Genomic DNA, 23,701 nt, shown 5'->3' with positions numbered 1-23,701 from the left:
CAGAACAGAAATATTTACTGAACACTTCTGCCTTTTTGGCATTACTATTAATTTTACCTTTTCTAACCAGTAGTGGACCAATACCATTTTCAGGGTTCTTTTTGTTCCTAATATGCTTAAAAATTGCTTTCTTATTATCCTTAATTTGAGTCATGATAGAGCTTTTCTTGTATCTCTTTGCTTCCCTTATCAATTTTCTACAAGTCCTCCCATATAAGTGTCAGCATGGCTAAGTGGTGTAAGGTCACAGATACTGAGCTTTGTCTTACACTCTTCTGGGCATTGTGGAAGTATGGGATCAAATCCCTCTTCTGATGTGTTATCTTTTTTTTTTGGACTGGATGTTTTTCCTAAAACAAATGCTCTAGTTCAAACATGAATTAATTCAAGGAAGTCTTATAACATGTGTCAAGCAGGAGGTGAGACTAGATGATCACACTGGTTCCATCTGGTTTTATAATCTATGAATATAGTAGAAACACTGTAGTCTCTACATATTTATGATTGCGACTAGCTTCCATTGCAAAGACTCATATTATCTTCCCTATAAACTTGGCTTAAAAATTAATTGTTTGAAAATGTATGAATTACTCTGAAGACAAAGGAGAAAAGTTCTGCAAAATGGGGAATGTGAGTTAAGTCTTTAAAAGATTACCTTGATTTGACTTTTGACATTTATCTAATATTTATTTTATTCCTTGTAATTCAAAATCAGCTTGTTTATACCCCTTTAAACTTTAAATCTTCCTGAAACTCATCTACCAGATACATTTGAAGAAAACTGAACTAGTTAAGTAAAGGGTTTAGCAATTTTTTTGTTGTGGATAATTTTGGGCCCAGACTTACTTCCATTGCTTTTAATAGCAATTATAGCCAAATCTTGTGATTGATTATTCTTGTTATTGGGTGTTTTTGACGCTGAGTTCAATGACAGTAAGACTGAATGCAATATGTGTATGTTACACACAAACAAAACTATGTGAAAAGAATGTTATTAAAGTTGAAAAGCACTCAAAATTTAGGAAATGAAAGAATTAAATTTCTCTTAGTCTTTAGTCTTTGCTAAGATCTTAGCAGTGGCCACTGAACATGCTCAGAAGTAATTTTAAATAGTATGTTCCTCAAACCAAACAAAGGTTTTAGTCCTCAAAAAGTGTCTTTGTGAGAAACTTCAAACTATTGGCCATTTCTCTGTAGTCCGATTCAGCACTAGGGAAAGGATATATTCTTTCTACTCATCCCATAACTCCTAAAGTCCAAAGGGACTTTGTGAACATGTTCTTTAAATCACTTTTGAGAAGAGACCAAATATAGACATTTACAACCCCAAAGGCAAATAATTCAGAGAGTTGTATGTGTGAAAACAGACAGGTATTCTGGAAATTGCCTCACAAGCTTAGCTACATGATCAAGTCTCACTGCTTGCTATAACTGCAGTCAGGTTTAAGGTGGAGCTGGCTGACAAATGTTTTCTATTGTAAAAAACTTAAATGAAAATGAAAAAGTTTTCATTTTTGTCAAAATGTTTCTTTAAAAATATTCATTGAGAAACTGAAAATGTCTCTTTTTATCAACAAAAACATGTCTGAAAACCTACATTTTTCAGGCTTTAAATTAATTGTGTTGCTTTTTGGTGGCTTTAGACTGCACATCTTCAGTTGATTTTTTTGGGAGGGGGGAGGTTTGTCAGTCAAAAATAAAAAAAAATTGATAGTTTCGGTTTGTCAATGAAAATTAAAAACATGAATGGAAAATGAACATTCCCCACGGAAATCTGCATTTTGATGAAAGTCATTTTTGTCCAAAAAAAAAAAAAATGCATGAAAACTTTCAACCAGTGGTTGCACTAGTTCAACTAGTTCAAGTGGTAAGAATAGCTAAGAATAAGAGCACGCAGAATACTGCCAAGCAGTATGTGAACAGTTTTTTAAATATGAAACAGCTCTTGGTTCAGTATCCCTGTTTATACAGTATTTGTAAACATTCATGCAAAAAAGATTTTTGTTCACATTAGTGTTTGGAAAATGACAATTTGTCATACAAATACCAGTATTCTGGCATTAAAACCCTTCAAAGAGGCTTCACAGGGGCCGAGGGATTGTCCATGTGAATCAGATTGCATGCTCAGGGTCCAAAATCAGTCTGCTGGCAAGCAATTCACAAATGGAAAAAAACCACCTACATTTCTCAGATAAGTCATTTGCAATTAATAGTTTGACCAATACCTAGTGATCGTGTTGTGTGGCTGTTTGTTTTGAACTTTTTTTCTATTGATGTGGGTAGTTATTAGATGTCTGTGAGTTAGGTATATCAGTATTTTATGGGTGACTGTTGCTTTAAATCCAAAGAGACCGCTTGCTGTTTCTGAGAAGACAGCAGGTATAATCTCATTGGTACTGTGGAAAATGGAAAAAGCAAATGTTAAAGGTTCCCTGGATCAGCTGCATCTGCCTGTTTTTGTTTGTTAGGGATTTTTCCCTATGTGTGATAGTGACTCAATTTGGCAATATCTACTTCTTTTTAGTTTGATTTCCCCCCATTTTTGTGCCTTTCCTTTACCCTCACTATCTTGGGTAACTATAAAGCACCCTATAAAGCATGAATGTCTGCAATAATATGTTATAGAGAATATCTTGTATAAAAGTAGTACTTTGCATTTCTATAGCTGCTTTTGTCCATGGATCTCAAAGCACTTTACAAATGTTAATTGGGTAAAAAATATTATCCAGGTTCTTAGTTGCAACTGATAAATGTACAATGGAGGAGGCTGCAAAAGGAAGCACTATTTACTAAACCAAAGAACAGAATTATGAGACGTATCAGACACATAGATGAACATGATTTGTTGGGGAAGGGTCAACATGGCTGATGTAAAGGGAAATCATGTCTTACTAATTTATTAGAATTCTTTGAGAGGTCAAAAAACATGTGGACAAGGGTGATCCAGTGCATATAATGTACTTGGATTTTCAGAAAGCCTTTGACAATGACCCTCACCAAAGCTTCTGCAGCAAACTAAGCAGTCATGGGATAAGAGGGAAAGTCCTCTCATAGATCAGTAACTGGTTAAAAGACTGGAAACAAAGGGTCGGACTAAATAGTCAGTTTTCAGAATGGAAACAGGTAAATAGTGGAGATCCCCAGGGATCTGTATGGGAATCAGTGCTGTTCAACAAATTCATAAATGATCAGCGTAAACAGTTAGGTGGCAAAGTTTGCATATGATACAAACTTACTCAAGATAATTAATCCAGAGCTGATTGCAAGGAGTTACAAAGGGATCTCACACAACTGGGTGAGTGGGTAAGAAAATGGCAAATGAAATTCAGTGTTGTCCACCACCTGTAGTACTACCACCAATTTTTTATAAACAGACTATGTATAAAAACTGTCTTAAAACCAAAGTATTGTTAAAACACATTGTATCAATAGCATAGCTATGTCTATAAAAAGCTGTAGTCTTGCAAAATGTTAACAAATGCATTATAAGCTTACTCCATCTGAGATTTCTGGTATGCCTTTAATGAAAGGGGTGTGCTTGCTTGACAGAGCAAAGTTGGTGGATATCTTGATTGGTGGATATCTGGTGAAATCTTAGGAGGCGGGGGTGGCACTGCGTTGCTTGGGGCAGGAGCAGCTCCTGGCCAGGGTGCTGGGCCAATGTGGGAGAGGGGCGGGGGAAGGGATGTAGCTGGAATGGGGGAGCAGTGGCCACGCTGCTATGGGGGCGGGGCCGGAGCGGCTCCTGTCCAGCCACTGTGAGTGTGTCCAGGGAGGGGAGAGGGGCAGAACGGCTGGGCTGCCCTGGGCTCTGTGGGCAAAGTGCTCTGCCCATGTATGGCTGAGCGCCACTGGGGGCTCTGTGGCACAGAGATATTGGTGCAGCCAGGCCTGCGTTCTGCAGTCTTAATTAGTCAGTGGACGCTTACCTTTGGGGGGTAGCCTGCATACCATTGGGGCTATGCATACCACAGTTTGGGAACATTGGTGCTAGGAGGATTGCCTCAGCAGGAACAGAACTGAGAATCCTGTATCAAGGGTGTGAGATAGCTAGGAAGGCAGGATGGAAGATTTGTAGTGTTTTGACCTTATTACAGTCATATGCTGAAGTCTCCAAAGGGAGGAGTTATTGAGAAAACACCCACTGGAGTTTGATTGAGCCACACTGAGTAAGCTACACAAATCAAATAGTAAATACATAGGGAGGTCTATCACTTTGTATTTACAACAATTGATGTGCATTCTTGTTTTCAATTTCTGCCATTCTGTTTTGTCTCAGGCTCTTTCCTCTAGTCTGTTGCTTGTTAGCAGTCAATGCAATACTGACAAATAAAGCCATATACAACCACTCCTATCAGCTGTTACTTGATAGGTAGCATTGCTGACTCAAAACCAAGAAGGGACTTCTCACTCTCTCTCTCTGAAATTTTATCCATAGGGAAAAAAAAATCCGTTCAAAACTATTTCCCTACATAGGCTGAAGCTGGGCAAAATAGGAAAAGACATGAAACATTTTATCTGGAAAACTCAGCCATTAAATTATACACCAAGCATAATAGTTTGTATCAGCTGGGTAAATAACTGAAAAAAATCTTTGTTTAAATAACAAAAGTTGTTCAATAAACTATTTTGTAAATATTATTAGCCCAGCATTACCACAAACAAAAAAAGTTTTAATATCTGTATTACATTAAAATCAAGACACTGTAAGCACGAGTATTCCCATCCTTAGTCATAAATGCACTTAATTTTCTTGCATTTCTAAATTTAAGTATTTGCTTAAGTGAACTGCTGAATCAGGGCTGAAATTTCCAACTTATGCCTCTATCTTGCAAACATTTACACACATGCATAACTTCAAGCACTGCAAGTAATCACATTGGCCCTGTTCCTCGTTTACACTGTTCCTCGTTTACACATTGGGATAAATGAGAATCAAACCCATAGACTTCAGTGGGCTACTCATGTGCCTAAATCTAAGTATGTGCATAAGTGTTTGTATAATCAGGACCTTTGGGTCAAATTATGTCCACAGATGCACGTTAACATCCAGCAACATCTATATGAGCCCTGTGAACATATCTGAGGAACATATCTTGGTCCCTTGTGTAGTTACACTATCGTTTAACTTTGCAAACATTACTTATTCCTCTAGCTGTTTTGAACTAATGTAACATCTGAAATTCATTTACAAATTTTACTTTCTGATGGTAAAGAAGGGAGAGAGAGCCATCTAAGCAGTACTAGCATGTATATCGACCACAAGGTTAGCAGGACCCTCATTTTTGGCAGCAGTGTGTTTGTCAGCATGCAGGTGATAGATCAGATGTAAAGAAAATCACTTCTGTAAAACCAATTTGCTAAGGGCTTCTAAAATCCATTTTTAAAACGTTACTGATGCGAAAAAGTGAAGGACCAGCCAACCAGATATTTTGTTCAGCTCTTCAAGGTCAAAAAACGGATTACTAATTTATCAAATATCTCACTGGTAAAGCTGTTTGAAGAGCAAACGACTCTGTGCAGATGATTCACCTACTAACTCTAATGCCCTAGGAAGATGGGCAGGATAGGAACGAACAGAATTTTTTACTCACTATTGGCAATGCTACAGTCATAGGAACTGTGGTCGTCAAAGCACTGGCATCCCCATTCTGTGCACCGTCCGTTGCCGCTACAGAAATTGGGACACCTGAGAGCTGTGATGATTTCCTCATGGGTTGCTGCATGAAACAACTTAGTTCTGTTTTCTAGCACTTTTCTTTCACACTCATTTTCCAAAAATGCTATCATTGCAGCTTCCCATGCCAGGTCATCCTTGAGTTGCAAATCTAAAAGGCACAGGTCAATCGCCTCATCCAGCTGTCTTCCAAGGATTTCTTTACAGATGGAGCCAATAGTAGAATTAGCAAGAACCTGCTGACAGATCTCCAAGGCTTTGCTTGAGGTTAGGCCACTTGGAGTAGGCCATACTGACTGAACTTTGGGCCGAATCCCTTCAAAGTAATCCTCTGGGAAAAAATATGCAAAGCTTTCCAAGTCCTTTTGACTCACATTTTGAAATGGATAAAAGGGTAAGTATTCATAATAGTCTTCTTGCCTTTTTGCTCTCTCTAGCACTTCTTCTGGTTTAGTAGAGTTAACAAAACTATCGTTTTTTTGATTTTTCAAGGAAACTTTTTGTGCGTATAGTTTTAATCTGCCCTCGGGGCTATCTCGCTTTTTGACTGATTTAGGCAGATATCTTTGATCAAATGACTTGGCCAACAATTTCCCTGCACTTCTTAAAGTAGATTCTATTTCTGGGTGAGTGACGTATTCTGATGTAACATCTAGATACGGGATTGCAGAAGTATAATCCACATTATCATAATGGCAGCCCAACGATTGAGGGGAAGAACTCCGAAAGGCATTTATCGTATTTACAGAGTGCAGAGACAGAGTGTGCTCCTTTTGACATCTGCAGTAATTTTTCCTTTTCTTCCCTTCAGAGTTTGGTGGAGTCTTGTCAAATAAACTCTTCCCTGGGGGTATTCTGATGATTAAAAAAGAAGAGATTGGGAAAAAATAAACAGCTTTCAACAAACTGGTCCATAGCATTAAATAAACTTTCTTTTCTAAAGTCTGGGGTATATAAGGTCCCAATCCAGCAAAACATTTAAACACGTTCTTAACTTTAAGCATGTGAACACTCCGTGGTTTTACAGCCAGCTTTACACACCCCATTCCTTAGTTGCACTATGCATTCTTTGGACTGCAGGGGGGCTCTTTGCTAGCATGTGCTTAAGTGTTTTGCAGGATCAGTGCCTACCTGCATGACTTCAGTTTACAGAATTATTTTAAGGGGCACATTTTTCAGAACCTCAGAAGAGGTCTGGTTCTTCTGTGGGGACAGGGTTAGCTTATCCAGTTCATCCATTATACATTGAAAACAGTACATACAGTACAATGATTGTGGACACTAATACAATACTAAAATTTTTACAAAGTTATCAGAGTGACAGAGGAAAAGAATGTGAGTTTGGACTTCTATTAAATATTAAATATTTTGCAAAAGGAGCAGCTACACCAGAACACAATTTGATTTGAAGCAAAGATTTTCACTACAGACTCTCACAACCATGACACACTATGGGAAATGTAATCTGACCAGGGAGACTCTTTCATAGGAGAGAAAGAAGGCATGAGGCACCTGAACTACAACTTCCATGCACAGTAGTTCCAACAGATGCAGAGATTAATGGCAAATCAAAACTCAGTGAAACGTTTCAATTTGGGTTGACCTGAAATGAAACTAAATGTTTTATTGCAATATTCCTGATAGAAAATTGAAAAAATTAGACAAAAATTAACATTTTCTCATGGAAAATACAAATGTTGTGGAAACCACATTTTCAACTAAAAACATTTTGTCAGAACATTATTTAGTGTTCCTCTTGAAAAGAAAGGAAAGAGCATGGTGGCTTCTCTACTATCAGGAGGTGCTACGGGGCTTGTGTGTCATAGAACTTAAAATTAAGCCCTTTTTGGGAAGGACACTATTTTAAATTAGACTTTGGAGATTTAGGTGCAATTTTATGTTTAAAGTTGCCATTTGGAAAAGCTGCTGTTTAAAGAGCTTTGTGTCTTCTTGAGCTTTGGAGCTTTTTTAAAGAAGTGGTAGCCGGGGATAGAATTGAACTGCCAGATGGTGAATGCTCCGAATAGCTTCAGATGCTGGAGAGTCCTGAAGTCTAAAGTACTGATTTGTTGTTTAAAATTAAATAGAAAACAGCAGCAGGGAAATCAGTTTATAGGTTTTACTCCATATTTTAAAATTTTCTGTAGGTGTATGATAAGGCCTGATCCAATGTCCTTTGAAGATAAGGGGAGTCTTTCCATTGACTTCAGTTTGCTTTGGATTAGGGCCTTGTCTCTTTGAGTCCTTATTTTTATCTACTTAGGGACTACAGTAAAAGTTAAATATGTCACCAGTCTCTCTCCCCCAGAAGGAGCACCCCCTGTCTTTCCTGAGCACAACATGGCCTCTCCCTAGTCCCTGACAAGTGCTGGAAGATTCCTCCCCATTCCAAACTGACAAAGAACTTAAAGTTATCCCTACATACTATATCTCCCATTGGCCCCATACAGGGCTACTACAAATTCTCCACTAACTCTGTCAGCTGCCAATAGCTTCCCCACCCCTTGTCATTGTGTTGCTCTCTTGGTCTGAGGAATGGGTTGGCAAAGAGTAACAGGGAGTAGTAGAAAGGGGTCAGAATCCAGATCCCAGACCATCATGTTGGAGCTACAATCCAAGAAAGACGAACAAGTTCTCACAAGAAAGGAGGTAGGCCTGGAATGGCTGCTGCCAGGAGTCTCAACTTTCCCCCTCTTCTTGCAGCCAGAAAGCCATCCTTCCTTCCACCTAAATAACTTCCTAGTAATCACATCTAAGTCCTAGGAAATGGATAAGTCCCCAAAACACTAAAGCCATCAGATTTAGTCACTGTTCTATGGGTTAATATAAAGGAAGCTCAGTGCCTCTAACTTTGAGTCTTGTATGTGCTGCTCACAACTACAGCTCAACATACTCATCAGCTAATTAGGATGATTAATGGCTTCAGCCTATTTTATGTAAATTGAATACAATTTAGTTGTTTGTCCATTTCCTAAAATTCAATAGCTCTGAAATCATTTTTGTTACAACAGAGATGGGCCCCCGGATGCACTGCCAGGATGCAGAATCAGGATTAGTTGGTCTAGTGTTCAGATCTGAGGCAGAAATAAGCAGTAGGGTTAGGTTCAGATTCAGCTGCGCCAAATTTAATGAACTGTTCTTCCAGGTCCAATGGGTGGAGATCTCATGTCATCAGCTGCTCTTTCAATATTTCTGCTGGTGGGCCTCTCACAAGAACAGGAATCTTCATCACATTTTTCCATTTTGGACCAAATTTTGTAATATTGGCTGTCCTAAAGACAGTTCATCAGCAGCCAACTAAACACTGCAGAATAGTTTCATTCTGGTTTTGAGATGACCTGTACCCAGAACCATAAGGCTATGTTTGGATTCAAGAATTAAAATATGGGGCAATGGCGCTCCCTGATATGGAAAGGGGTCAGAATCCAGATTTCAGACCATCTCTCTCAGTAAGCAAGAGTTTGAAATGTCCCCTTGTCTTTAATTAAATAGGTATTAAGTTTTAGCATGCTACTTTTATTTCCATTCTTTGTCAAAATATAATATTTAATTCTATAGTCATATATTGTAATTAGTTTTCAGGAATAAAAGAACAAGGGAAATACCAAACACTTAATTAATCCCTATTGTCAGTTATCTATATTTTCCAGAGTGGCTGAGAACTGTATTTTTTTTAACAGCTGAGTGGGATCTTAACACAGCTGTTAACGTGATATCTCTTGTGAATATAAAACTTCTCTCTCAGTAACAGAGCTTCTTAAGTGTTGTGTATAGACTGAAAAATAAGTGATCTTGTATTTGTGGTGATAATGGACTCTAGCCCTCCTTTGGTAGATTAGGCAGAGCTCTTTTTCTGGTAATTAAAAGAGCATGGTATGAAGTAAATGTATAGCCATCCGTTAAATGATGTTACAGTATGACTTTCAGGTCTTAAATCCTTTAGCTCTGTACCTCCACGCTTCTATGAAGTCTTCCTCAGGCATGTTGCTCTGGTGTGATAGTAAAGGACTCCTGCTGGCGTTATGAAAGTCATTATAACCGTTCCCATCAAAGATGCCACACAAACCTATGGTGCTGTTAAAGTCGATGCTTGGTGCCCTGACTGTCAAACTCATTCCCCACTTACTCACATCAGCTCGAACAAATGCTCCTGAAGGGAAGATGATCTGAAGAGGCAGAAAAACCCAGAGAATTGAATCCATTAGCAGGTTTCTTTGTAACCAAAAAAAATGTGTTTCCTCCAAAACAATAAAAACTCATCGAAGCAGGAGGTTGGCTATGCTTTTGGTAACTTAATGGCACTTAGACTATAAACACTAGTAAACCCTATAAACATTTATTCACAGTTTTATTTACAATGATGCTTTCAGAGTTTTTGGAACTAATATCTGAGAACATCGTATAAATATAAACCCACAGAAGTGCCTTCCTTTTAAAATTAATAATTACATTCACTGAAGTTTTTCCATTGGTAAGTTACCAGCTATTTTTTATGCTCTCACCATGAGAAGACCACCCCTGTGCTTTTGCCTGGGAAATTGTTTCTTTTAGATAAATTGTCAAGCCTGGAAAATAGCTTTCTTCCCTCTGAAAAACGGTTGCATTTTCCAAGACTGGTTTACACAGAAAACTATTATTTTAAACTCAATAAACTAATTTTCTCATTAAAGAACTAGTGAAAGGCTTATGTGACCTTTAAAAGGGGGTAAAAAGTCTTGAGGGTTCAGACAAATATGTTGTTAATTTATTTGTCTTCCTGTGCTGAAAACCTGCATTTAAAATTGGATTTGGATCACAAAAATGAATAAGGTTTGTGAGCTTAATTTACAGCTATAGTTTCAGGAGTGGCATTGATTTTCGGGTGACTCAGTTTTGGGGTGCTCAGCTTAAGACACTGTGGGCCTGTTTTTTCAGACATGCTGAGAACTTGCAACCCCCATGGATTTCAGCTGAAGTGGGTGCTTAGTGTACCTGAAACTCAGGCCCAATGCACTTCAAGAAGTCAGCCAAAATCAGTACCCACTGTAGAAAATTTTGATCTTAGCCCCTGGGGAAAATTGGGCTTATCACACAACCAGCACACAATTTGGCTCATGTGACTTTCTTTGCTTAACACCCTCATATTTCTCCCTTGAAGTCAATGGCAGATCTTCCACTGACTTCAGTGATGCAAGAGCTACTAGAGAGCCCAGAGCATAGCATGAGGTATTGCAGATCAAGGCTAATACAAGCTACAAAATGGGGATGAGGGTGTTTGCACAGTGCCCATGCAACAGGCCCAGTCCTCTTTGGATGAGACCCATAATTGGTCCCACTGAGTAAGGAAAGCAGAATTTAGCCTGATGTTAGATAGTTTCTTGCTTTCATAGACAAGAAATTAAAAAAGCAAGGTATACTTTAAGAAGCAAATTTCTGTAATGTTACACCACCGAATGGTGGAATGGTTCGCTTTATACTTGAATCTTGCTTGTAAGTTAATATTTCCTTAATTTTTAATTTAATGTGTAGGCCATGACAACTGCTAGTTGAAATAGTGCTATATAGTACTCAGTTACCTCTTTGAAACTAACACAATAATAACTGATTTTTTTGGTATTTGCTGGCCATTCAAAAAAAAAAAAATCTTTTAGGTTGATCTGAAATGATTTTTTTAAAAATATGTTCTGCCAACCAAAAAGTAAAAACAAACAAATAAATAAAATATTTCAGGTTGAATAAAACGTTTAGTATGCGGTGAAATGAAATGTTTCATTTTCAAACTTTTAAAAACAATTTTAATTAAACTAACGTAAATTTTGAAATTCAGAGTAATTTCAAATCAAAACACCTTATTTTGAACATACTGAAACTTTTGAGTTGTTCAGATTTATTTTTTCTGACTGAAACAATTCAGTGAATTTGACATGAATTTGTGAAATGTTTTGATTGACCCAAATCTGCATTGTTTTGGTGAAAAAAGTTTTGGTTGAAAATTTTTGCCAGCTAATACATAGCAACTGCCTTCTAATTACACACTTTACAGTATTTGCTGTTTCAATGTGCTGCACTATATGGACTGGATTTTCCCTTCACTCATGTCCCACAGAAACTCAGTTGGACTTAAACCCCAGTGGAATCAATGGGGTTTACATGAGGTTAAATGAGGGCAAAATGTGGCCCTATAACTCCAAATTGAAAAAAGCGACTAATGTTGTGAATATATTTTGAGTATTGCTAGTAATGATTATTCTAGTAATAAAACTCTAATTCTACTATATTCAGTTGTAAAGTGAAATGAAAGCTATTTTCCTGGTTTTGCTCTCTTTCTGTGATTAAGAAACTTTCATTAACTATGCTATCAAGACCTATTTCAAGGAAGAGGATGGTGAGAACTAAAGCACAGAGCCCACCTCTCCACAATGTGGTTTTGGCTCCTTATGGCCCCTTTCTCACCCAGAATATTTTCTGGTAATAAATCTTGATGGTGAAATTCTCAGCTTGAATCTCCATTGTAAGTCTTTTATTCACACTGCAACTCTCGTGCGGTGTGCACTTGTTCGTCCAATGATTTCAAGGAACACCTTCTGGAATAGAGATTTGCAGTGTGAGTAAGAGATATAAAGTGCAGATTGGAGAGCAGTTATGCCTTATAGTCTTTCTAAATAAATAATTTGTACTAAAGCAGAAGTGCTACAGGACCATCCTCATTCTGTGATCTCTGATCTTATACTTAGATCATAAGTTCTTCAGGGCTGTCTCTTTGTCACATAATTGTACAGTGCCTAGCACAGTGGATGCCTGTGCATCTCCTAACAGTACCATAATACAAATAACATTCATATGACTCTTGGGTATATCTTTGAGTAACACCCAACCACTCTTTTTAGTTTCATGTTTGTTTTATGTTTGGTTAAATTGACCGATGACCAGCACTTTCCCTCAGTCTGTTTCTTTCAGTAATTGTGACATTTGCTGTAAGCACTCATATGGCTATGGGGGTATGTGCAGGAGTTCATTAATAATTCAGAAATACATCCTTCAACTGAAAGCAACATTTAAAAGAAAAAGACCACATACGGTAATTTTTTTCCCTCCATAGGACCTCCCGATTTTGACACGTGGTGATGCTCCAATGCTTTTAATGGACAGCTGAGGTCTGGTTTCCTGAAACTGACCATTACACATGTCTAGCATGATGATGTCATTACCCTCCTGTGCAGCTACACCACAGTTGCAGGCAATAGCATACTGGCGGCTTCCACAGTCCCACTGTCGTACATGTACCTCAAACACACGAACCAGGCTCTTGCACAAAAGAAATGTTCCAAGTTTATAATTATCATAACGCCTAAACAACAAACAAACAAAAAGAGGATTTTCAGACTCTGGGTGTACTCCTATCATGACTGTGTGTTTGTGCTCCAGTAGCAACACTCTTTAATTAAGCCAGCATAATGGCTGGCCCTGGAGAAGAAAGAAAATCAACACACTGGGAAGCATATATTCAGCACCACACACAAGCTAATACCACTAGAATTATTAGCTGGAAATACATAAGAATTCATGTGAGAGCTGGTAGCTGTCTAAGAGTTGCTGCTATGGCAACAGGCATGGATAAAAAGGATAAACATTTGAAAAAAGCAAATGGGAAATAATCCCTGTCCCCAGGCCTTAATAAATACATTTTGGGTGTAACTGGATGCTCTACAGCATGATATTCTTCACAGCAAAATCAGTGCTCAAATAACATCTTCTGTGACTAATCACTAACTTTTACAAGGCTGACTGTGGTTAGGTGAACATTTCAAATGAAAAATTAAGACTCTACTGGAACCCTGTTAAAGTCAAGTCATTTTTCCCCTAGAACAACTTCACTATAAGCATAAGTATCACTGTAACTAGATTTGCAATTGGCACACTGCAGTGTGTTGAACAATTTGGAACTTTCATTGTACTCTACTACAAATGGAATTTCAGTCTGTCTGAATTCACTCTGGAACTAATTCTGCAGTTGTTACTCAGTTGGTGTTATTCTGGCAAATTTCCCACAGACACCAGTCTGAATTTTGCTTGAGTAAGGACTGCAGGATTAGGGCCTAGAAATGGATTATTTTGTATTTTCAAATGCCTATATTTTCCCACATTATAATCACTTTTTGCTGTTACCCTATATATTACTCTGGCAACTAGAGAAACCGTGGCTCTGCATTTTATGGAAATTGCTGTGAGACTTCTTTGCATGGATCAATTGCTAGCCACCTTTGTGCATGGTAGCACTTTCCTTTTAAGCAGCTATGTTTGGTTTTAAAACATATTTTTAGGAACCTACAATTAAGAGAAAATAAACTATTATTTTTCATGTTGAATTTTCTACATTATGCAAGGAAAAGTTAAAAATGAAATAAAGATCAGGAATTTTTATTTTTGAAAAGTACTGCTTCAGAAAAAGCCCCATTGCCTTTACAGTTCCCCATCCTCTGCCCCCATTACAGAGAAGCACATAGGTTTTTCTGTATATACTTTGGCACCAAATCCAGGATTGTTTTTATTAATGTTCACAATAAACCAGTTTTTCACTGTAGGAATGTATGTCGTTTGGAATAAAGCAAGAAAATAGAGTTTGATCTTGAAAAACTCAGATAAGTTGACTGTAATGAGATAACATTTTTGATGAGCTTGTCTCATCCTATTTTCTAATCAGGTAGATAAAGCCTGAGCACACTGCTTAACAACTAGTGCAAAATACTGATTAGAACTAAAGGGAGCATTAAAAAAAACTCCGTATAATCTCTTTTAATGTCAAACGATAGTCTCCTGTAGATATATCCACAGCACAGGGATAAGGAGATAGAAAACTCTAAGAATCAGCTTCCAAAATTTCCTTCAAATAATCCTTTCTCAGAGGGATGCATTTTGAAGGAGAGTGGTTATGGAAGAATCAAGCGGTGCATGAGAATGGCTATATCTAAACTCTTCTGGTCTATTGTTTAAATACATAAGACTCTGTTAACACATGTACCTAACTGTCTTTCACATAAATGGAACTATTCACTCAAATTAATGTGTATAGACTATAGGAGCCCAATCCTACTCTTATTGAAGTCAATGGGAGTCCTTCAGTTAGGTCATGCCATAGATCATGTAAAATGTCAGACTTGCAAAATGTCTTCATTTTTAAATAGAAGCCTTAAGCTGGCGTTGAATTACTTGAATGCAAAATTCAACCTAAACATATACACTATTGTGACACACATAGAAATGTAATGACAGCCAAATAGGCAGCAGTGGAAAACTAAATACCTCCAAACAGTAGAAGAAGATTTTACTTTTTGCTTTTTTTATGTTTGCCCTAAATGTGGAAAGCTTAAGTAAGAAGAATAACCTCACCTCTCCCCCCCACGCCTCCCACCCCACATTTATCTATCAATCTATCTATCTATCTTTATCACACTCATCATTGTGGTGTTATACTGTACTTCACTACTGATAAACAACCCATTCCCAAGGACACTCCTGCACTCGTACCCCTTTCCCATGAAGCTCCCCCCACTCTTGCCTCTTCCATCTTCTTATTTAATTTATTTCATTGCTCCTGCTCCCAAAACATCAGCTACTGAAGGGCACCATTTACAACTAACCTGTTCACTTGTCTCTAGGACTGCTTCTGTCCTTGCCAATGTGAGCTGTTTTATGTTAGTCTGTCCTGCGAAGTGTTAGTCAGAAGGAAGTGAATGATGGATTTGGGATCCAGAATACACTCACATTTTATTTTTTGTATCAAGCATTTTATAAAGGAAAAGAGGCTCAATTAATTTGAATGACCCTCCAAAGCCAAATTCATCCCTAGTGTCACTTCACTCAAATCCTTGGAGTTACCAGAGTGAAATTAAGCTCCAGTTACCAGACACGTGAATGTCAATATGGAGTGGACAACATAGAGTGGACCAGAACAATGTGCTGTGATTCACTGGTGGCATATGGTTCCACATCTCAAGTCAGATGTGGATAATACCAGGTTCAGGATAGTTAAGCTTGGTGGAATTCAATTTTTATTGTTTTATAATTTTGATGGATATAATATCAATGTTTATTTTTAAGCATTTTTTCTATTTTTAGCTATTTAAATTTTCACAGTTGTGGGAAATGTTGGGAGGCAGAAAATAATTATTTAATGACAGTAGATGTTGAAATCCAAAAATTAAAGCTCTATAACTGTTAAAACAAAAATTTTCAACCTCACATGTCAAAATATACAAAGTAAATATCCTTAAATAAAACTTGAATAAGTTCTCAAGCAGCATTTTTCTTACTCTGCCTGTCTGTAAATTTTGATTATCATCAATGGAAATATTTTTTGTTGGTTTGTATGTGTGCAGTAAAATTGATGTCACCAACATTTACTGATAAAAATCTAATACCTCTGAGTCTAAGGATAGTTGGTTCTAAAATTAACATGGCAGCTCTGAGTAGGAGAACAGCAGTGTCATCAATGGCTGTTCCTAGGTGAACTTGGGAAGATCTGTACTAAAGACCCTGAAGTTTTAACAGTTCCAATCCCCTAAAACTGGGACCTTTGCCCTATTTACATTTAATAAAAGTAAAGCAGACAAGAAAGTGAATATTTCCATCACCTCACCCATATTTTTGTAAGATAGTTACTCCATCCCAGGGTTAAATGAACTTCCAGTTACTTTGCTATGCATTAGAGGTGTGGGGCCTCTGAAGAGAGCAAAACCCTTGACTTGACTGTATTGCCCTGCAGTTTGGACCTCAGGGCTGTAAATAGCAGTGTGCACCAAAGAGCTGACTGTAACTTCCCTGCATGGAGATTGCAGGTGCAAACTAAAAGGTTCCTAATTCACCTTAACATTGTCCTCTTCAAATGGGCTACATTAAGGTGAACTAGGAACCTTTTAGTTCACATCCATATTGTTTATGGGGACTTTCAGCACAGCACTTTGGTGCAGGCTGCCATTCACACCCTTATAGTCTGATGCTAAGGACAATGTAGTCAAGCCTTCAGATTCCATGGAGCATGGAAGGTGGTAAACTTTCTTATAGAATTCTCATCCTCCCTGGAGATCTGTAGCTTGTGATCACGGAAGGGAGGAGGGTTTTTTTTTTGCTTTTAAATAGGCATTTGCAACAGGATGGCTTCCTACAGAGCTAAGATCTATGACTTTCCTTGACTTGTGGGCATGAAGACAAAGATTTTTTTCTGGTATCTGGGGCCTTGCATGTTGCAGGATGAAATTAATCCAAAGGAAGGCAGGCCCCTATGGTGGAGCTGGGAGTGAACAAAAGCAGAACTGCCACACAAGGGGCTATAAACATTGGTCCTGCTTACTGTGAAGGAGGTTGTTGGGGGCAGGCTCAGGAACCACTGGATCCATGCTTAGGTGAAACCCCTGAAAATGGGCCAAGGAGCTGATGGGCTGGAACAGCAGTCATGGAAGGGTTACTTTATTATCCCAGTGACTTACCTGCAGGTTGAAGTGGCAAAGGCCATTCCCTTCACTCTCAGGCATAGGCCTTTAAAATTATCTCCCTGTGCAAGTTATTCTGTTCAAAAAGTGGTAAATTTCATCCCTGGAGAACACTGATGCATAGATTTAATTTACATTCTCCAGAAATCTCAACATTCTCCCTTTTAAGGTGAAATGAAAAATAACACTAATTATATATAAATTACCAACCAAGCGGTCTTAAGTGTTTTAGATTTTGCCACAGAAGAGTTATCTTAGTACTTAGCTTGAAACTGATAATTCACTTTTAAGAATCTACAATTTATGATGTGAAAGGGTTTTAGATTTATAATGCATCATAACTAATAATGAAGCCTATACTTTCTCTTTGCCCAGCTTGCAAATTTGTTTAATTTAAAAGGCATTTTGCTATAAAAGGAAGTGCTCTTTCAGAGCTTAAGCCAGTATAATTAATATCATTGCACTTCTATGCATCAACACACTCAAACTGTTGTACTGTAAAATATGGCACATTTCCCCCATGACTATTAGTCTCTCCCTTTGGTCAAAAGAATACAAGAATTATGAGGTAAATGTTTCTATAGAAATCTATTAATAAAAAGGCATGACAAACTGTTTTTAATGTATACTCCATTCCTTGAGGTTGGCATACAGAAGGGGCAAACTATTGTCCAAAGAATAAGGTATATATATTTAATTATTTAATTAATAGCCTCACATTATGTTAACCCAGATGGAATGTGCATCAGGTAGCCAGAAGGAGCTGCTGAGTGGTTGTTACACATTAGGAGAAGTTTATTTTAATAAAAAGTAAGAAATCATAAAATAATTTGTTCAGTAGAGCTGGTCAAAGTTTTTTAAATGAAATTTTCCAATGGAAAATGCATTTGTCAAAATCGACATTTTCCATGGAAACATGTGGCTTTAAATTACATATTTCAGTTTCCTAACTCATAAATTCAAATTGAAAAAATTCCTCTTCAACTGCAAATTTAAAATGAGTCTTTTCATTTTAATGTATTTTTCTTTTGATTTTTGAAAAAAAAACCTGTTCATTTTTGGCTTTTGGTCTGGCTCCCTCACTTTTTATCCCCCTCTGTTACTCCCTTCCTCAACTTTTTCTAGAGGGAAAGGGGAAAATATAAGAAAGTGGGGAAGAATCCCACTTGTCACACGTCTTTATTGTTTTCTAACTGGAAAATGTTGCCTAACTCCTCTCTCCCCTCTTAGGTCTCAATCCTTCAGAGAGTCCTTCATGATGCCCCATAAAGAGCAGGGTGGAAAGGTCCCTAGGGAGCAGCTGACAACCCTTCTTCCACACCAGTGCTCCCTGGAAGGTACTGGGCCAATGGATCTGTTACCCTACTTTTAGGCTTGTGGGGTAGAAAGAATGTATTTGTTTGGGTTACAGTGCTTTACTGGTCTGTTACCAATACCTGGGGAAGACTTGATTGTTTGTTATTTAATTTCTTCATCTACTGCCATCCTCTTTATCTATCCATGGCTTGCTAATGTGCGTTCGCATTGATTCTGTTTGCCAGCCTTAGGGGTCTCCCTTTCTGCTGTCCTTCCAGTGGAATATTCTTTCCCTGATTCTTAGTGTCTACTGCCTGCTTAAAAGCACTGTAGTTTCTGGCCTCCAAGAGCTGCTATTCTGCTATTTCACTCATCCCCTCAGCCTGTTTTTTCCTATTGCCTAGCAATAGCTTTTGTTAGGATATTTTCCCCTCCCTATTTCCACACTGAGCAGCAACAGTTCTTAGGCCTCCTTCGAATGATATATTATCATGGTGTACTTTTGTGCATTTTGCTCTGATCTGCCTGGCCTCCAAGATTTCCCACTCTACAGGATCCCAGTGCCAGGCAAGATGCACATCTTCATTCAAACACAACTTTTTTTTATTCATGCTTTTTATGAACATAAGGGAATAATCGGGCCCTTTAACTTGCCTCGAAATGTATCTGTCAGCTGTAGGCCTCTAGCAAGGTACAAGCAAGGATTGCATTCCCATTATTCCTTAGATGCAATATAGCTTTAAACCTAGTTCTTCACATATATTAGCATTTGAAAGATTAACATTGTGGAATATATAGATAGGGAGCTTGGCTAACTGATGACTAACAGGGCAAGGGGGAGCATAATATTTGAAAGAGAAGAATTATTTACAATAATAAAAGAGGATATAACTGGGAGTGATGGGATGGTGAAATTAAGAGTAGGAAACTTGGCTGAATATCAGGAAGTTCCTGAAAGTGAGATGTATTAGTCTGTGGAATAAATCTCCAGAGAAAGCTGGCAGAAGCCCCATTACTTGGCTCATTTAAAACTAGATTGGATAAAACGTTAGTGATGATCCAACAGGGAGAAATCCTGCAGTGGCTGGGGTGGTAGGTGGAATGGATGAGATGACCTGCTGGCCTTTTCCATTTCAAGATTCTATATTCTGAAGAAGTTGCCATATATGGACATTCCTTATCAATTGCCAATGGTAACATCAAATCTACTATTTGTAACATTTCTCAGAAACATCCCTACTTGCGATCAATAATGGGGTTGCACTGGTGTAACTTGGAGCAAATGTTGGCCTAATATCATTAATTTAATGAATAGATTATTGAATAAAATAAAATAAAATGTCTTATAGGCTCTCTCACTCTCTGATAGGATGTTGTGTTAGATAGATAAGAAGACACTTCTGGTCTATCATGCTATTCTTAGTGTATTCTCAGAAGTGAAATTATTTCATGTTGTAAAAGTTAAGTCTTTTTTTGGCCATTTTTTTGTTTCCTGGTTATGGAAAAGTAACAGTGGAATAGTGAAAAGCTTATTAGGGAAGCCTGACTGGTGCTGAGATGACCCAAACTTAGTATTTAAAAGTCCAAACTTGATACATTTGTAGGGCCAAACCTTCTGGTAGAGTAAATCACATAGTTCCACTGAAGTCAATGAAACCAATTTACTCTAGTGGAGGATCTGGCCCATAGTGCTAGAAGAGGAATATGGGATTTGCAGTGTTTGAAAAACAGTTAGTTAGGAGATGAAGTGAATTAAGTTAACAGTGAATGTAGAAAATATTCTGTGTACACTATTTTCTAAACTCAGTGTGTGGATAATTCCAGGTATCAATGAGCATGTATAAATATCCATCCATCCTAGTTTGTAATCCCTCCTTGCATATCTCCCTGAATTACTATTCCTACCTGTACAATGACATAAGGAGTTCCAGCATGTGTGTCAGCTTTTCCATTTTCAAAGTCCGAGTCCTGACTAGAGTGTACTGTAATCTACAGAGCATGGAGTATTGGAAATTGGGACCGCTGGAGCTCAGCAGCTGGCACAGCAGACCTGCTGAGCCTCTTTTGATGCTTGAGGCATAACTCTGACCAGTAGTAGGCTTCAACAGAAACTGAAAATCTGCGTGATGATCTGAAATGATCTGGTTCAAATTCTGTAGTCCTTAATCAAGCAAAACTTTTAATCAGGTAAATCTCCTGGAGTCGTCAGTGGGAGTTTTGCCCAATCATGAGTTGCAGAATTTAACCCTTCGTTTTTTGACAAACTACTAAATCACAAAAATACTTTTAGCTTTAAAACAAATAACTCACATCCTTTTTTTTAAGAGCAATTTAGACTTTTGGGAAAGAACCATGAATGTTCTCCAAAGCACAGTATCAATCACGAAAAACAAACTATTATAACACTCTTAGGATATTCTAATGGAACACCGCATGCTGCATTCAGGAACAGAAAACTACAATAATCAAACCAAATCATTTCAAGGTAGAAAGAATACTCACCAACCATCAAATGTGATAATGTGTGGATCAGTGAAAGAGTAGCAATTCCCTGTTGGGAGGTCTTGAACTGTGACCTGGTTAAAATAAAATGTATAATGAATACAATCTATGCAGCAGTTTCTCTTCATTATTTTCCTTCACAAAACTTTATGAGCAGCATTCAGGTGTCAAGTACAAACAGAAATCTGACTTATAAAACATGATGCAGAATGGGTACAGAATAGACTTCATTTTTAAACAATTGAGTTTAATCACATACAACCTGGGAGCTGGATGTACTATTATTTCACATACCTCCATTTTTTATATTTCTTATACCCTGTTTGGTACAAGAGAAACTTTTCCTATTAACGTTCTCATTAAGAAGCAGAACACTCCTAGAAATTACCAAGAGTCTAGAACATTCATTAAATCACACTCATTTTAAAGCCTGAGGTAGGGCTTAAGGTATATTATAATTATGGATAATTAACATGTTTTAGTAGCCCTTAACTGTCCATAGAGTTGACCTTAATTTTATGGTTCATACTTTGAATGTTTAATTCATTTGCCATGCAGACTGTGGACCAGGTTCTGAGATCACTTACAGTGTAAATCCAGAATAAACCCCTCTGGTGTCCCTGATGTCAAGAAATCAGCGCTGTCTCCCTTGATTTCAAATCCATCAAAATTAGATGAAAGGTAAAGGGTTGTACTAAGGCTGTAAGAATCAGATTCTGCTTTCAGTTACAGCAGTGTAAAACTACCTTAAATTAGATCAGCAATAAGCCCCAAGAGTTTCAGCCACCTGGGAGCAGAAATGACATGAGGAGTCAGGAACCCCTGGAGATATTATGCCTGCAAAAACTAAGAGAAGATCCAATGCCTCCAATGATGCTGAGGGGAACACACCTGTGGGACTTGCAACACATGCTCCCCATAGGGGTTCTTTGCATCCCCCATCCACTGGATGGAGAGACAAGACTAATGCCAGACTGCTACTCAAAAGGTACCTCTTGGTGAAGGTATATTATATAATATAATATCCATTTCTCACTTTGATAATGTAGATCCAAATTGTGCTATTTGCAGATAGCCTATAATAAGTTGTGCAGTGTATTTGCTTGTTAGCGGGGATCTGAATTTCTGTCATCATTCTACACACTTCATCTATTCCATTTCCTGCTAAGTTTGAAGATACAGTATATTAGAAAGCCTGTAGTACCAAAGACTATTTTGATTTTAATATATCATGCTGAAATTTTTCTTAGCTGTGCTGCAGGAGGTATTTCACATTAATGCCTCTAATTGCTTGCAAAACATCAACAGTAAAGTGGTATGGTTTCTTTGTTCTTACCATGGATAAATCCTTCTTTACTGGGATCAAATGTAATTTATTTTTAAAATAGTTAATTCAACTTTACATTTGCTCAGTTATCATGTGTTAATAGAAACATGAAAACCATAAAAAATTAATACAGAAATTTGATTGCGCTACCTTCATTGCATCTGCACTGAACTAGATTTAAAGTGCCATTATCACAATAAGGACAATATTTAAAATATTTAAGATAAGACTCTATTGAGGAGGAAAGGAAATATACACATTTTTGTCATTCTACTTTTTAAAGATATAAATACTTTGGATCTAATTTTGATCTTATTTCCTCCAGTGTAAATCAGGAGAAACTCCACTGACATCTTTGAGGTGATACCATTGTACAAGCAGTGTAAATAAGATTAGAAACAGGGTCATTCTTTGGATCTTGAGGTAAATGATGCACATAAATCAGGACCATATAGTTCAATTAATCACAGGTATGTTTTCTCTTGCTAAAAATGCGCTACATTGGATTTCCCACCTCTTAATGAACTTTAGCTGAGAGATATGTATATTCTGGCATTGTGGTCCTTTTATTCTGACATAATAATATCACTGTGGACTTCTATCACATCCCTCATCTGAGAATCTCAAAGAACTGCACAAACAATGGGCTAAATTGTGTTTGCCTCACTCACTAGATCAGGCCTATTGAGGTAAATGTAATTAAAGCAAGTGGGATTTGTCTCATTAATTAATTCTTATTATATTAATAATGTCCATTTTATACATGGATAAACAGAGATACAGCGAGGTTAAATACCTCATCAGAGGCCTCTCAAATACTGGCAGAGCTGAAAATAGAACATCAGAGTCCTGACTTTCAGTCCCCTTCTCAAATTACCAGGCCACTCTCCAATCCCTGTATTTATTCTGTTGTTCAGCATGGCAGTGGGGAAGCATAACCAACAGAAGTGTTCTTGCAGGGAATCTTTGCCTTGGCTTTGCTCTATGAACCACAATGTAAGTGTGGTTTCTTGTTGCTCTTTTGGAATTTCTTCCTCTGGATGTTGTTTTCCTTTCTTTCTCCTCCTAAAGAATTCATAGTTCCAAGGTATGTTCCTTCCCCAAACTGGCCCTCCCGCCTCCCAAAACAAACAAAAACAAACACACACAAAGAATATGTGTAGAATCCACACGCACACACAAAACAATGTGATTATGTGTAGAATCCAGCCATTGGCCCTGTTGATGTGCTGGCTGATAATCAAAACAAATCTGTTAAAGCAAAACACTCCACAGGTTTATCTCTTTGGCATATTAAGTAACTGTCCTGGGTTAGTGTGATCACAATGATCCCAAAATGAGAAAGTTTATACAGCTAAGACTTATTGTCTTTTTCCCCCTCTCCCTTCATAGCAAAACTCCCACTGAAGTTTCCAAGTTATTTTCCAAGTTATT

General features: G+C 37.7%; 1 protein-coding gene across 1 annotated transcript in view; it reads right to left on the bottom strand.

Annotated features, from left to right (window-relative positions):
• Positions 1 to 23,701, bottom strand: part of LOC137154213 (von Willebrand factor D and EGF domain-containing protein-like) — a 218,675-nt gene that overhangs the window by 109,107 nt on the left and 85,867 nt on the right. The window contains exons 9-12 of the mRNA XM_067549903.1: positions 20,941 to 21,014; positions 12,734 to 13,004; positions 9,629 to 9,843; positions 5,595 to 6,532 (exon numbers count right to left, since the gene is read on the bottom strand). Of these exons, the coding sequence (XP_067406004.1) occupies positions 5,595 to 6,532; positions 9,629 to 9,843; positions 12,734 to 13,004; positions 20,941 to 21,014 (1,498 nt within the window). The remainder of the gene's footprint in view (positions 1 to 5,594; positions 6,533 to 9,628; positions 9,844 to 12,733; positions 13,005 to 20,940; positions 21,015 to 23,701) is intronic.

This window comes from Emydura macquarii, unplaced genomic scaffold (assembly GCF_026122565.2).
Source record: "Emydura macquarii macquarii isolate MOO-44397 ecotype Brisbane River unplaced genomic scaffold, CSIRO-AGI_Emac_v2 contig_1253, whole genome shotgun sequence".
Taxonomy (NCBI): domain Eukaryota; kingdom Metazoa; phylum Chordata; order Testudines; family Chelidae; genus Emydura; species Emydura macquarii.
The sequence above is the reverse complement of the archived record's forward strand: the minus strand, read 5'-3'. Positions and strand labels throughout refer to the sequence as shown.